The 13,567-nt window shown below is 38.8% G+C and overlaps 2 protein-coding genes across 7 annotated transcripts in view; one reads left to right on the top strand and one right to left on the bottom strand.

Moving 5' to 3' along the window:
• The window catches only part of ECM2 (extracellular matrix protein 2), a gene marked incomplete at its 5' end in the record, with an annotated part of 56,378 nt that extends 54,802 nt beyond the window's left edge, over nucleotides 1-1,576 (top strand). For all 5 annotated transcript variants that reach the window (XM_082634908.1, XM_082634906.1, XM_082634905.1 and 2 more), the window contains one exon: nucleotides 517-1,576. In XM_082634908.1, the coding sequence (XP_082491034.1) occupies nucleotides 517-685 (169 nt within the window). In that variant the 3' untranslated portion in view covers nucleotides 686-1,576. The remainder of the gene's footprint in view (nucleotides 1-516) is intronic.
• Nucleotides 1-13,567, bottom strand: part of CENPP (centromere protein P) — a 232,136-nt gene that overhangs the window by 90,943 nt on the left and 127,626 nt on the right. The window lies entirely within an intron of this gene.

The raw sequence follows: 13,567 nt of genomic DNA, 5'->3' as shown, positions 1-13,567 counted from the left end.
ACACGTTTCTTATCATGAATGAAATTGAGCATCATGTTTACATGCCATTTCGTTTTCTCTTCTGTAAACTGGTTACCCAGGTATCTTTTTTTTTTCTCATTTCTCTCTCCTCCTAGGTTTTTAGGTCTTTGTATATTAGCCCTTTATCAGTAATATAAGTTGCAAACACTTTCTCCTAGTTTGTGATTTGTCTTTTAACTTTGCATTAAAAAAAAACAACCTGTAGTCAAATTATTAATCTTTTCTTTTAGTGCATCTGGTTTTTGAGTCACACATAGGAAGATATTTCCCCTACTCCCAGGGTATGACCATGTTTTATTCTACTATTCTATGGCTTCATTTTTTCACATGTGGATCTTTGACATATTTGAAATTTTTTCTGGTATATAAGAGAAGGATCCAATTTTATTTTAAAAACAAAAGAGGTTTTAAAACAAATGTAAAATTTAACTCCTAAATTATGGAGGCAGAATATTACTTGGATCATTTATGACTTGCATGTCTATTTTTCCTTAGGAATATTCTTCCAGAACAAATTTGCAATTCTGAAGAAGATGGTGATTCAACCCTGGAACGTCTTCATCTTGAAAACAACTATATTAAAACAAGAGAAATATCATCCTACGCATTTTCATGCATAAGATCATATTCAAGTGTCGTTCTTAAACCACAAAATATCAAGTAATTCCACGTTTTTCTTTGTCATTTGTAAATTATACTCACATATCTGTTTCAGTAGCATCTTTCATCAATAAGAGAGATATAATGTCATGTTATACTTAGTATCATTATGCTAGCCAACCTGATTCGCCAATGCACATAACAACCAAAGATATATCTACAAGGTTTAGTCTTCTAGCAGTTTTAATGAAGGTTTCAGTTTTACACTCTAGAAAGAGGCCATCTCATTGCACAGTTTTCTCATGAGAATAGGATGTTGTGTGCTACTGAACTAGACTGGGAGAATCTGGAACAAAATAAGCATGTCCTTTACAACAGATCTTAGTATTGCTATTAGCTAAGAACTCCCTGAGTCCTTTTAAAAATTATGTATATTATGGTTCAAGACCAAGAAGTTGATAACAGGAAAAAATAATAGGTAGAATTTATGAACTAGTGTTCTGTTTATTATTCTACTGTTAAAGCAATAGATTATTAATTTTCTATAAGACCCTATGATACAATTACTGGTATAAATAAACTTAATTATTGTCTTAGCTTTAGTTCCTTCTACTAATTACATGTGTGGAATTAAAACACTACTATAAAGTTAATTGCCTGGTTTTGAGAATTGTACTATGGCTAAGTATGTGGTTATTAACATTAGGGGAAGCTGGGAGAAGTGTATATGTGAATTCTATATGATTTTTGTAATTTTTCTGTAAGTCCAAAATTTCTCTGTAAGTCTAAAAAGTTTAACAGTATTTTAAGATCACCCTCATTATTCTTTGCTCAAGATCAAAAGATTTTATGGGAAGCAGTAGAGTTTGCTTAAAATATATGTTAATTTTCCTTGACTAAACCTTGTAAATGTAAACCTAATGCATAAATTAAAAAAAATTTTTGCTCCTCTGGTCATTGTTAGTACCTCTTTTCTTTGCCCTAATTTGCTCAAAGGTATCCTTTTACTCAGTTCAATTTAACATAAAGCTATTAGTATTCACTATGTACTAGACCCTAACAAAACCATATAATATATTAAAATTTTCATTATGTAATGATCTTTTATCTTTATTTCTAAAGTAATTTGTAAAAGACACATGCAGAAACCACGTTGACTTTTCTTGTTACTCTCAGTTTTGTACCTTGAAAAAACACCAGATTAGGAACTTAAGTTCTAGTTTTGGCCCCCTTGGGTAGGTTATTCTAATTATTCAAACTTCAGTTATTCAATCTTTTAATAGCTCTCTCACCATCCTCAGAACCTTCCAGCCCCACTTCACAGGGTCATTACGAGAACCAGAGAATAAAAAGCATCTGGGAAGCGTGGTATGCACGGTGAGTATACTTATAATTGCCAACATTTCATATAAAATTGACAGCAACCAGCATATTCAACCAAAGTTGATTATTATCTGGACAGCTTTCAAGATGTGTAAGTTTGATTTATCCCATTTAAGCTAATGTTAATTCTAAGCCCCTTTTCTTAATATCTAGGTTTTTGAGATTACAAAATGAACAAGAATAATAATATGATACAAACTGTTAGAATCAAGGGTCAAAGGCTTAAGCCAAGTGGCTAAGAAGAGAAATAAAATCCTATGGAACAAAAGTTGAGATTTATAACTAGTTTAGGAATGTAGAAGCATTGCTAATTTAAACTGGCCAAGTTGAATGTAAGAGACAGATGAAAACAAGAAGATATGGTTATTCATTTAATCAACAAGAACCCTTGTGCAATGCTTCTTGCTGTGTGAATATAAACGCATTGACATAAGTGGTTTAAGGCAACCTAAACGGTAAACAAAATTAGTGTCAGAGGGGACTCAAACTGAATAAGGTGAGTCAAAAGAATTAGCATCCTGGACAACACAGACGAATACTGAAACACTCCAGCATTCATTTCTCATTCTGACTTTAATCAGATGTGTCCCAGGTGCTGTTCTACAGAGACAGGGATGAATAGATCAGATGAGGTCTCTGCTCTCTGGCAATGCATACTGCGTTAGGGGCAATAAGCAGGAAATCAAATAGACAATCAAATCAACAGGCCAAGTGTGATGAAGTCAGCAGAACAGGGTGATGATGCAATGAAGCATGCCGGGTTCCTGAGGCCCCTCTGCCTGGACCTGGGGGTACTCCCAGATCGTAGGTTTCTAGAGTGTGCAAACAGCACAAGTTGCAGTAAGACACAGCAATCCCTGGAAGCCTTGGGGTAACACCAGGCCCAGGAACACTGAGACCCTATTGTGCACTCAGGGACACCCTGTTGGGAGCAGAATCTCTAGAAAGGTTAAAAATCAGAATGACTGATGAAAGCTTTGTTTTTAAGTTGGAAGATGCTTTTATTTCTGATTTTACAATTTAAAATATAAAATATGTCTAGCATTGAACTTGTTTGCTTTGAAACTTCATCATGCTCTGGATAGAAGCTTTAATTCCCCTTTTAAAAAAGTGATAAATGTCCATATAGCAAACATTCTTCATGATATATAATGTTTAAAATAAAGAGGTGTTCTGTTTGGCTTCAGAAATATGCTGTAATTACTAATACATATGTACACTAAGGAAATCCTGGCCCAGCTATGGTCTGAAAATATTAATGGTGTGTCATCTTTGCACATAAGTACGAGGAATACTAACTAACTTTTCAATTTTGAGATTTGGCTTATTGTAGATGAAAATATTTCAAAAAGCACTAAAGATAAGATGTGGTTAAAGAAACATATAGCCTAGAATCATAAGGAAATAATTACACCAGGAATCAGGACACTTGGGTGCCCATCTTGGTCTCCAATAATTATGTAGTCATTTTACTTTTCTGAGATCACTTGATTCAATTATAAAATAGCATGCTGTGTGAATATAAATGCATTGATGAACACATCAGTGGTTTTCAAGCATGGCTCATTAGGAGTTCATGGTGCCCTGGGGTTAAAGTATCCCTAAAGAGGAAGTACACAGACTCTCTTCAGACAAAACAGCTTTGCTACCATCAGAAAGGGTTAGCTGCCACTGTTCCTGCCTGCCTCCCTAACCACCCTTATTTCTTGAAACCAGTAGACAAGGTACTATATAAATCACACATCAAGTTTTAAGAATCATAAGAAACATTCAGCCAAAGTTCCTGGTCCCTATCCTCTGCTCAGCTCCTCCCACACTTTCAGAGAACTTCGCTGGAGAGCTCTGGTCTGAAGAAACGCTTCTCAGGTATGCAGATTACAGCTGCCTGGACACAGCCAACCTTTGAGTATGCCAGGGCAAGGAAGTTTAGTAGATGTGTCTGTTCCTTTGGAGCTCCTAGGGTGGCATCAGCCCTGAGCACTTCTGCCACAACCAAAGACTACTGACCTCCAACCTGAAACACCCTGAAAGGCAGTCAGCATGAGTATGTGTTCTGTAGGACAGGCACAACATGGCACAGTGCTGTAGTGTGCACAGACTGGGCTCACATCCTCGTCTCTGTCAGACTGTGTCACTCCCTATGGAGAAGGCAGGTCAGGATGACCCCAGGATGACACTCATCCTGAGGGTGAGTGTGTGGCGCTTGGGAATGACAGGGAGTAGGTGGCTGAGTCTGGACTTAACACGCATCTTCTGAATGAAGTCCCCAAAGTGGAAAGTCTGGACACCTGAGAGTGCATATGGTGCACCTCTAAATCTGAGGATGCAGGGCATCTGGTTTGGCAGGTGCTGCCAACAGGAGCGAGAAGATACAACAATCTCTCCTTGGGCTTGTATTGTCAAATGACTCTACACACATCTCTTAGGAGTCAGGCTTGTGAGGTTAAAGTTAACTACTCTTAGGGATGGCTGCTTTTATTAACATGGAAAACACCACCCACTACACTAGCTGAAATCTGCCCCTGGTCTGCATGGACACCACTAAGAGCAGTGAGGATGATACCCCATTCACACATAAGAATGTGATTATTCCAATAACTGTTCAAACTATGTAGTATAAACCTTTAAATTCATTGGGAAGTGTTATAAATTATAATGCTTGTTTCAAGATCATTTTAGATTTGGTAAGTATGTGGAAATTTAAGCCACAGATGATGGGTATATAGCTAAAGGACAAAATCCCAAATTTTTACTGGTGCCACACATTATGTTAAGCATAATGCTGTGTGCTATAGGCAAAAATGGCTTCCCTGAATTGACAAATTTAGATCAGGAGTAATAAAGGAAGCCTGTGGTATATATGGTACGGGAAATAACTCGAACTGGGTTTGGAGAAGAAAAGATCAACAGGCTTGAGCTGGGCCTTGAAATAGGATTTGAATCAGTTGAGGGGGAAGGAATGACTGACTAAAAGAGGCATGAGCCAAGCATAGTTGAGGTTCACCAGTGGAGGAAAGATTATACAGGAAATTAGAGGCCTGGGACGGCTTGGAAGGCCAGCAAGAAGAGACCAGACTTACTGTGATGAGAAATGTAGTGCACCACCAAAAAACTCTGAAGGGAGGAGTATGTCATGAAAGCAATGGTTTCAGGAAGGAAAAAGAGCCACCACTGTAATAATCTAGAAACAGAATAAGTGGGACCCACACAGTACAGGTGACAGGAAGAACAAGCATGAACAGGAATAGGTATGACAGAGAGTTTGAAAGAAAGAAAAAAATATCTACATTCTCATCGTGGAGACTAAGTCTGAGGGCAAGTTTGCCATAATTAGTGACCACCTGTGGTCTTCTGAGGGGCTCAATCTCAGAAGGACATTATGAGCCATGAATAACTGAGAATATATTAAAAATAAAATGAACTGATTGAATGTAAAAAGAAAGAGAATAAAGGAAAAGAAAAGAGAAGAACTACTAGTGGATAGTGATCTACCATGTAAAGGACACACACAAAGAAGAGAAAAGGAGACAAAAAGGAGAACTGCTCTGAGTCTCACTGATACTGCTGAGAAGCTGTAAGAAAGGGACAGTTTGGATGAGAATATGCTCAAGTTGGTGGGGGGGGGTCACCATGGAATTCAGGCAGGAGGATGGGAATGCACTCAGCTGGGGTGGAATCCAAAGGAAAGGATACACATTGAGGGGCAGGTGAAGAGAAGGGCAGGGGAGCGGAACCCTAATGAGCACCAACTTCCAATTTCAAGGGGAGCAAGTAGACCATAAGTCTCCATCTGACTCGAGCCATATGATCTGATCTCAAGGAGCTTCCAAGGCACAAGACAAGCTGTGCCTAGAAGCCCAGCTCCCTGGGAAGTGACCCCTCCCTTCGGCACTTGGCATCTGTTCCACCAACCTCGTGAAAGACAGATCTGGTATTATGAGTTAGGTCTGCATTGATTATTTCTTTGCATGTGGGGTGTTGTACGGTAGATGGGTAGGAGGTGTATCTTGTTTTCCCCCAAAGATTGTAAAACTTAGAAGAAGAGAGACAATTCATTTCTTGGATCCCTGCATTCTGTGTACAAAGTAGGTACTAAAATGACTGTTGATTCCTCAGTCTAAACAATCAGCTCGAGTTGTCCAAAGTTGATATTAATACTACTCCTAAACAAAACAAAAAGAAATCTGCAAAATTTAAGGATTTTTAAAGGAAAAGCAATAAAGATTTATATAGGGTCATAAAATTAATAAGGAATAATTTCTCTTATTAATATTTCCTGACATGGACATTAGAAGGCACAGAGTATATTTTATAAAAAATTAAGTCATGCTTTGACAACTGGTAATACTTAGTAATCAACTGATTGTTCTCCATAACAGCAACTTTGACGATGTTTTCCAAAGCCATCATTTAAACAACATGAATTACTAGGTTCATAGATGCTGACATAAAAGAATGAAATACTCATGTTCTGCTGTTTAAGTGAAACCTCAAAGGGCTGGGTAAAACCCTCTATGATATCTATTCCATCTCTTTCCCTTATTTAGAAACCAGAAAGTTTCCTCATAGGAGAAGTACTTACAAATTGGTGATAACTGAATTATTCAACTGTCCATAGTTGAATTCAGACTCTCAAATTAAAATTCAAAAATATTAAAAGTACTTATGAAAATAGAAGTTTCTGGCCAGCTCTAACATATACCAGATGACTTCAGGGGCCCTTAAACCCTAGAAGTCTGTGAAACATGAGGTCCATCTCTTGAAATGAAAAAAACAAGAACGAGTATCTTGGGTCTGAACTGGAATCCTTATTAGCTGTGGGCTTGGTCAAGTTACTTAGACTCTTGATTTCCAGTTTCCTTGCCCATGAAATTGAGGAGAACATCTGCCTACCAAGGCTGCTGGGAAGGTTAAATAAGGTGATGTCCATGACAGTACTGAGAACAGGGTGGACGTCAGATGAGTGTCCATTCCATCATGGATAGGCACTGGGAAACCAGCAGGTAGGAAGGTTCAGTGACTTGCTCAAGGCTGCCAAGTCTCATAATATGGTAGATATTAATTATTAAAGGACATTGATTCCTTAGATTGTGATATACAGTGGAAAAAGGAGTGGGCCTATTACAGCAGGGCAGGAGTCAGCAAATGCTCTCTGTACACGGCTGCACTCAAGTGGGACTCTGCAGCCATGTCAGCGTCTCTCTTGAGCCTGGCGGTCTTTGTGCTGTGTCACTGCATGCTCATATCCATCACACAGAACAGAATGAAACTAGCTTAGAACAAGGGCTAAGCAAGGGCTCGAGCCTTACTTGAGCAAGGGCTCTCTAAACACAGAGTAAAACCAGGACTCATAGAATCTAAACTACTTATTGTCATAGATATGGCAATAGTTTAGAAGCAGATTAAAAAAAAATCCTGATTATAGGAAACAAAAGTAATTCTGACTTATAAGTGTGCTTCACTGTAATAATATAACACCAAAAAGGGAGAAAAACTCCATTTAAAATAGCCAAACTAGAAGAATATTTGATCAGTAAACCTGTCCTGCATATGGATTCCTACCTCAGAGATAACCCACAAGTGGGTCTACGGGGATACAGTAAGAGTCTGCGTGTAAGCCTTGGCCAGGTGCAGCATGCTCTGGGCAGATGGTTCTCCTGGGGAGTTTAAATATTTACTATCCTTGTAAACATCAGCTCTGATTAAACCTACTCCAACAGACCCAGAGGCATTTGTGAAAGATTTTCAGAGAAACTAAAATCTACTGTAAACAGTATAGATATGTGTTAGTATACATTTCATCCTATATGTCTTAAACAACACTTTGGCATATTAACGATTACTCACGTGTTGTTGCTTCAACATGCTGTACAGGAACAATTGAAACTATAAGTCATGTTGGAATTTGGTCTGTCACACACTGTTATGTGCAAAGAGGTGAATGTTTCTAACTAGATTAATAGAGCTTAGTGATTACACAACTAAAAAATAAAGGCATGACTGTTTCTTCTTTGACATTATATTTCCCTTTCTACATAAAAATGGATTAAAAAATTTACAGTCTAGCATATTTTTCCCTTTGCACAAAATGTGAAGAATGTGAATCCACACAAGGGAAAGCAGACTGCATTAAAAATAACATGTGATTGCACTAAACACATATTAGTTTGGAAAAGAAAAGGAATACATCATGTTATTAGAATGTCATGGTGTGTTTCTAAGTAACAGAATCTCTGTGGTCAAATAAACTTACATTGAACTATCAGCTGATATAAGCAAATCTTTTTATAAATTGGAATCTGCTGAAGGTTCATTTGCTTTACATAAGTTGAGAATTACATTCTCAATTACCAAATTTATACATGAACTGTCTGAAATGCTAACTAGTATGTGATACTCAGAATAAAGAATGCATTATAAATTGTAAATCTACTCTAGGTCAGTAGTTCTTAACTATTTGAAGGATGGGCTTCTCCCTTTGAGGATATGATAGAAGCTATGATGGACCTTCTATGCAGAAAAATACACATATACAAACACTCTGCATGTATCAAAAGGCTCATAAAACCCGTCCTAAATCCTCTAGGGATTCTTGTACAATAGCTAAGAATCTGTACGTAGAGTAACACCTTAATTAACTTAAAATAAATTTTACATGTAAATATTTCACTAGAGTTAAAGATAAATCAAAGAGTTAAAATTAATTTAAGGCAAATTGCCGTATTTCCCGCAACTATTTAGCATTTATTTAGCAATATTTTTATGGCCATAGAAAAGGTGAAAGAATACAGTGAACATCTACAGATTCTTCACCTACCTTCACCAATTAATATTTTGTCACCTTCATTTTATCTTTTTCACTCTTTCCATATCCCTGTCTATACATATATATGTATTTGTGGGGTACAGGGGCTGGACCATCTGAATGTAAGTTGCAGATATCATGTCACCCTAGTACTTCAGTATAAGTCTCCTAAGAACAAGGACATCTTCTTACATAACCATGAGACAATGATCACATTCTCTCACATTATCAAACCCCAGAAATTTAACATCGATTCAGTTTCAACATACAGTCCATATTCAGATTTTCCCAACTGTCCCAACAATGTCCTAAATTGCTGTGCGTGTGGTACGTGTATATGTGGCTCAAGATCTAATCAGAGTTCACTTGCCTTTAGTCTCCTATAATCTAGGGTAGCAATTCTCTGCCTATGTGTTTCACCCCTTCACTTTTTGAAGGGTCCAAGCCAGCTATCATGTAGAATGTCCCCTAATATGTATTTGTCTGATTGTTTCCTTACGATTAGATTTAGGTGAAACGTTTTCGCCAAGAATCCCACATAGGTGATGTCATGTACTTCCTTTTGTATCATATCAGGAGGCACAAAATGTCGGGCTGGCGTGTTATTGGTGATGCTGAAGACATTGGTTAAGGTAGTGTCTTCATCTCCTTGTAATTAAGAAATATCCTGCAAGGTAAGACTTTAGGTCTGTGTGAATATCTTGCCATGCAATAACCTTTCACTTAGTGGTTTTAGCTCCCATCTTTGCCTAAATCAGTGACTATGTTGGAAGTTTCACAGTGGTGATTTTCTAACTCTGTGATTCCTTCTGTACTCATTAGTTAGCATTCCTCTACAGAAAAAGCTATGACCCTTTTGGCCCTATTCCCTCTGTTATAAAAAGGATTTTGCATTTGACGTGCTATAATCCATTGCCATTCTTATTTGAGGTATTCAAACTGTGCCTTCACCTAGCTTCTATGTACTGTTCACAGTCCGCAGTAATCTCTGAGTGCTTTTGTGCCTGCTGGTATGATGAAATGTTTCAGGCACACTTTACAGATTCCCTGGCCCTGATCTATTACTTGACATTTTTCTCAGGGGCCTTGCTCCTTCTAATGAAAAATGGCCCTTAGAAACACAGATCTGGAAGTGAGATGGGCTCACTGCCTTTAGGTCTTCTCAGTTAAAAGAGCCTGGAAATTTATTTAAAACAAAACCATTACTTGCACCCATTCCTGAAAGCAAACTGACCTTTGAGGCATTACTTAAAAATATTTGATACCTACATTTTTATAAATTCAACTCAATTCATTTTAAATGACAATTTATGGCATTAATTCATCTTCAGAGCAAAACATCCAACAGGATGATGACAGGAGCTCAGCCTGCAAGTTGCAAAAGCAAGTCCTTACCAGCACAGGGTATAGAAGAATGGGAGCTGAGAACCAGGGACCAGAAGCCCATCTGAAGAAGGTTGCTGCCATGAGCTCAGCCAATTGCTGGAACTACACAGGAATTCAGGGCTGGTTTTGTCAAACTGAGTTTTTAAGATATGGTAAAATTCAGACTTTGATATAAAATTTCCTGGTTTTTAAAAATACCATATGCTCCAAACAAACCATATCTGTGGGCTGAATACTGCCCATGGGTCATGATCTACTGTATAAAGTCAATTCTCATTATAAATCACAGAGCCTAGTCCACCATGAAGGATGCTTGAACATTCAAAACAACCCATAAAGTCATATCAAACCCATGAATTCACTTCTTTCAGAAGTCTTTGTGAATGCCTACTATGTACAACCTCTGTTATGCATAAAGAGCATACATTATTTACATCCTAGGATTTGATGGTCTAGGATATTCTTAAACTAGGTATTTGGAAGGCACATCCCCTCATTCCCTCAGGGTTTCCCTGACAATCCCCCATCCCATTTTGCTTTTCTTCATGGCACTTAACACCGTTCTTTGAATAAATGGATGGACAAAATTTTCCTTGTAATTTCTACTACGAGAGACTATTACACAATCCATTCCAATGTACTCAGAAGGTTAAGGTAAACAGGGGAGGAAGCACCAGATACCAGCTGACAAACATCATAAAACTCAATCGTCCTAGTGATACTTGAGCTCGGGAAGGTGTCTCATGTGACCACAGTCACCCCTACTCCTCACCCATTGGAGTTTTAATTTGCATGAGATGATTTCTAAGGTCCTTTCCAGTTCTCATTTGTTTGGGCTTGACCACTGTTCTCCATTTCTACATTAGAAGAAGGTCAGGAAAGGGTCTTAAAAATTATATGCAAGCTTGGCTTAAGCAATTTATTTTTATTTTCATCATGATTGGAATATATTGGGCCATGCAAGAAATTTGTGTTGATGTTCCTTTTATGCAATCAATGTTTCTGTTCATAAAATGTCAGTAGAGCGAATATTACTTTTCTAATTTTGAAACTTATCTTGTTTAAAACATAATAATGTGCAGATTATTCATGATTCCCAAAGACACTGTTTGATATAGTAACACTAATTCTCCAGTATTTAGACCAAGGCCCAATGAGGTAAAACCCAAACAATAAAAAACAGACATGTAGAAAAGAATTAGGTCTCCTTCATAGGACCCTTATAGGAACCAAAAAAGGAAGATGTTTTTCCTCACAATACTCTAGGGAAGAGGAGGTACACTGATGTGTCTGGAATGACAACCTGCAAAGGTGTGGAGAAAAAACTCCGGTTTATATCCAAATGGTGTGTTTGTGCACGCTGGGCTATCTCTGCAGTTGTGAGGTAAAGCTTCCCACCTGCAGCTCCAAGACTGTGGGAGGGGTTTTGGGCCCTGGGCTGTACCTCTAGTCACAATGTCAGCAGAATAGGGTGAATAAGCCAAAAAGACCACCTGCATCTTGGCATTATACTCCAGGGCCCATTTCTTTCCCTAAGCCTTCTGACTAAAGATCACAGCAACTTGCTGGAGGAAGATAAGCTCAGGGCTCACAAGTGAGGAGAGGAGAGAGGCTGCAACAAATCTTTAGAAAAACAATCTCACAGGAAGTGCCTCCCAGCTCTCTAGACAAGGTGGCAGAACCCTGCCTAGATGGGTGGTGGCAGGGCAGATGCCATGACTGAGAGGTTAGGAGAGGCTGGGAGAATGACGTGGGAGACGAACACTGTGTGAGCACAGGCAAAGGTAGAGAGTGGGAGGCACACATCCCACTGAGAGGAGGCGCTGCCACTCAGCCCCAGCCAAGTGTTGCCATGCAAAAACAGGAGCCACCCAGTGGCAAGGCTTTACTTATCAAGAGAAGTTGAAACTTCATAATTTTTTTTTTTTTTTTTTTTTTTTCGGTACGCGGGCCTCTCACTGTTGTGGCCTCTCCCTTTGCGGAGCACAGGCTCCGGACGCGCAGGCTCAGCGGCCATGGCTCACAGGCCCAGCCGCTCCGCCGCATGTGGGATCCTCCCGGACTGGGGCACGAACCCGTGTCCCCTGCATCGGCAGGCGGACTCTCAACCACTGCGCCACCAGGGAAACCCCATAATTTTTTTTTAATATTTATTTTATTTATTTATTTTTTTGGCTGCGTTGGGTCTTCATTGCTGCGTGTGGGCTTTCTCTAGTTGCAGCAAGTGGGGGCTACTCTTCGTTGCAGTGCATGGGCTTCTCATTGCAGTGCCTTCTCTTGTTGCAGAGCACAGGCTCTAGGCACGTGGGCTTTAGTAGTTGCAGCACACGGGCTCAGTAGTTGTGGCTCATGGGCTCTAGAGCACAGGCTCAGTAGTTGTGGTGCATGGGCTCAGTTGCTCCACAGCATGTGGGATCTTCCCGGACCAGGGCTCGAACCCGTGTCCCCTGCACTGGCAGGCAGATTCTTAACCACTGAGCCACAAGGGAAGCCCCACAATTTTTAAATATAGAGCAATTCTACCTGACAGAAACACATACACATGAGCCCCAAATGACAGATCAAGGAATGCTTAAAAGTTCATAGCTACACTCCAAATGGAAATTAACCCAGTTGAATGAATATATATATATATATGTATATACATATAAAATATATAATTTCTGGCATATTCATACAGAAGAATGTTATATAATATAGGTACACCTTGGAGATACTGCAGGTTTTGTTCCAGAGCACTGTGATAAAGTAAATATTTCAATAAAGTAAGTTACACGAACTTATGGGTTTCCCAGTGTACTATACTGTGATCTATTAAGTGTGTAATATCATTCTGTCTTTAAAAAAAAAGAACAAAACTTAATTTAAAAGATTTTATGGCTAAAAAATGCTAACCATCGTCTGAGCCTTCTGCAAGTTGTAGTAGTAACATCAAAGACCACTGATCATAGATCACCATAACAAATATAATAACAAAGGAAAAGTCTGAAATATTGCAAATTACCAAAATGTGACACAGAGACATGAAGTGAGCAAATGCTGTTGGAAAAATGGCACCAATAGATTTGCTCGACACAGGGTTGCCACAAACCTTCAGTTTGTAAAAAAACACAGTATCTGTGAAATGCAATAAAGTGAAGCGTAATACAAGAAGTATGCTTACAATGAGAATGAACAAACTATTGCTAACCACAAGGACCTGGATGGATCTCTAAAACATAACGTTGAATGAAGAAAGCCAGACTCAGAAAAGAATGCACTGTATATATAAAGTTCAGAGAGCTATGGTTTTTGAAATCAGACAGCGGCCTCCTCTGAAGACAGAGTGATTCTGAGGGGTCCGGGAGTGCTGGGATTTCTTGATTAGGTGTT

Source organism: Mesoplodon mirus (assembly GCF_964341445.2).
Source record: "Mesoplodon mirus genome assembly, chromosome: 1".
Lineage (NCBI taxonomy): Eukaryota > Metazoa > Chordata > Mammalia > Artiodactyla > Ziphiidae > Mesoplodon > Mesoplodon mirus.
Note: the sequence above shows the minus strand (reverse complement) of the source record. Positions and strands in the feature narration are given on the sequence as shown.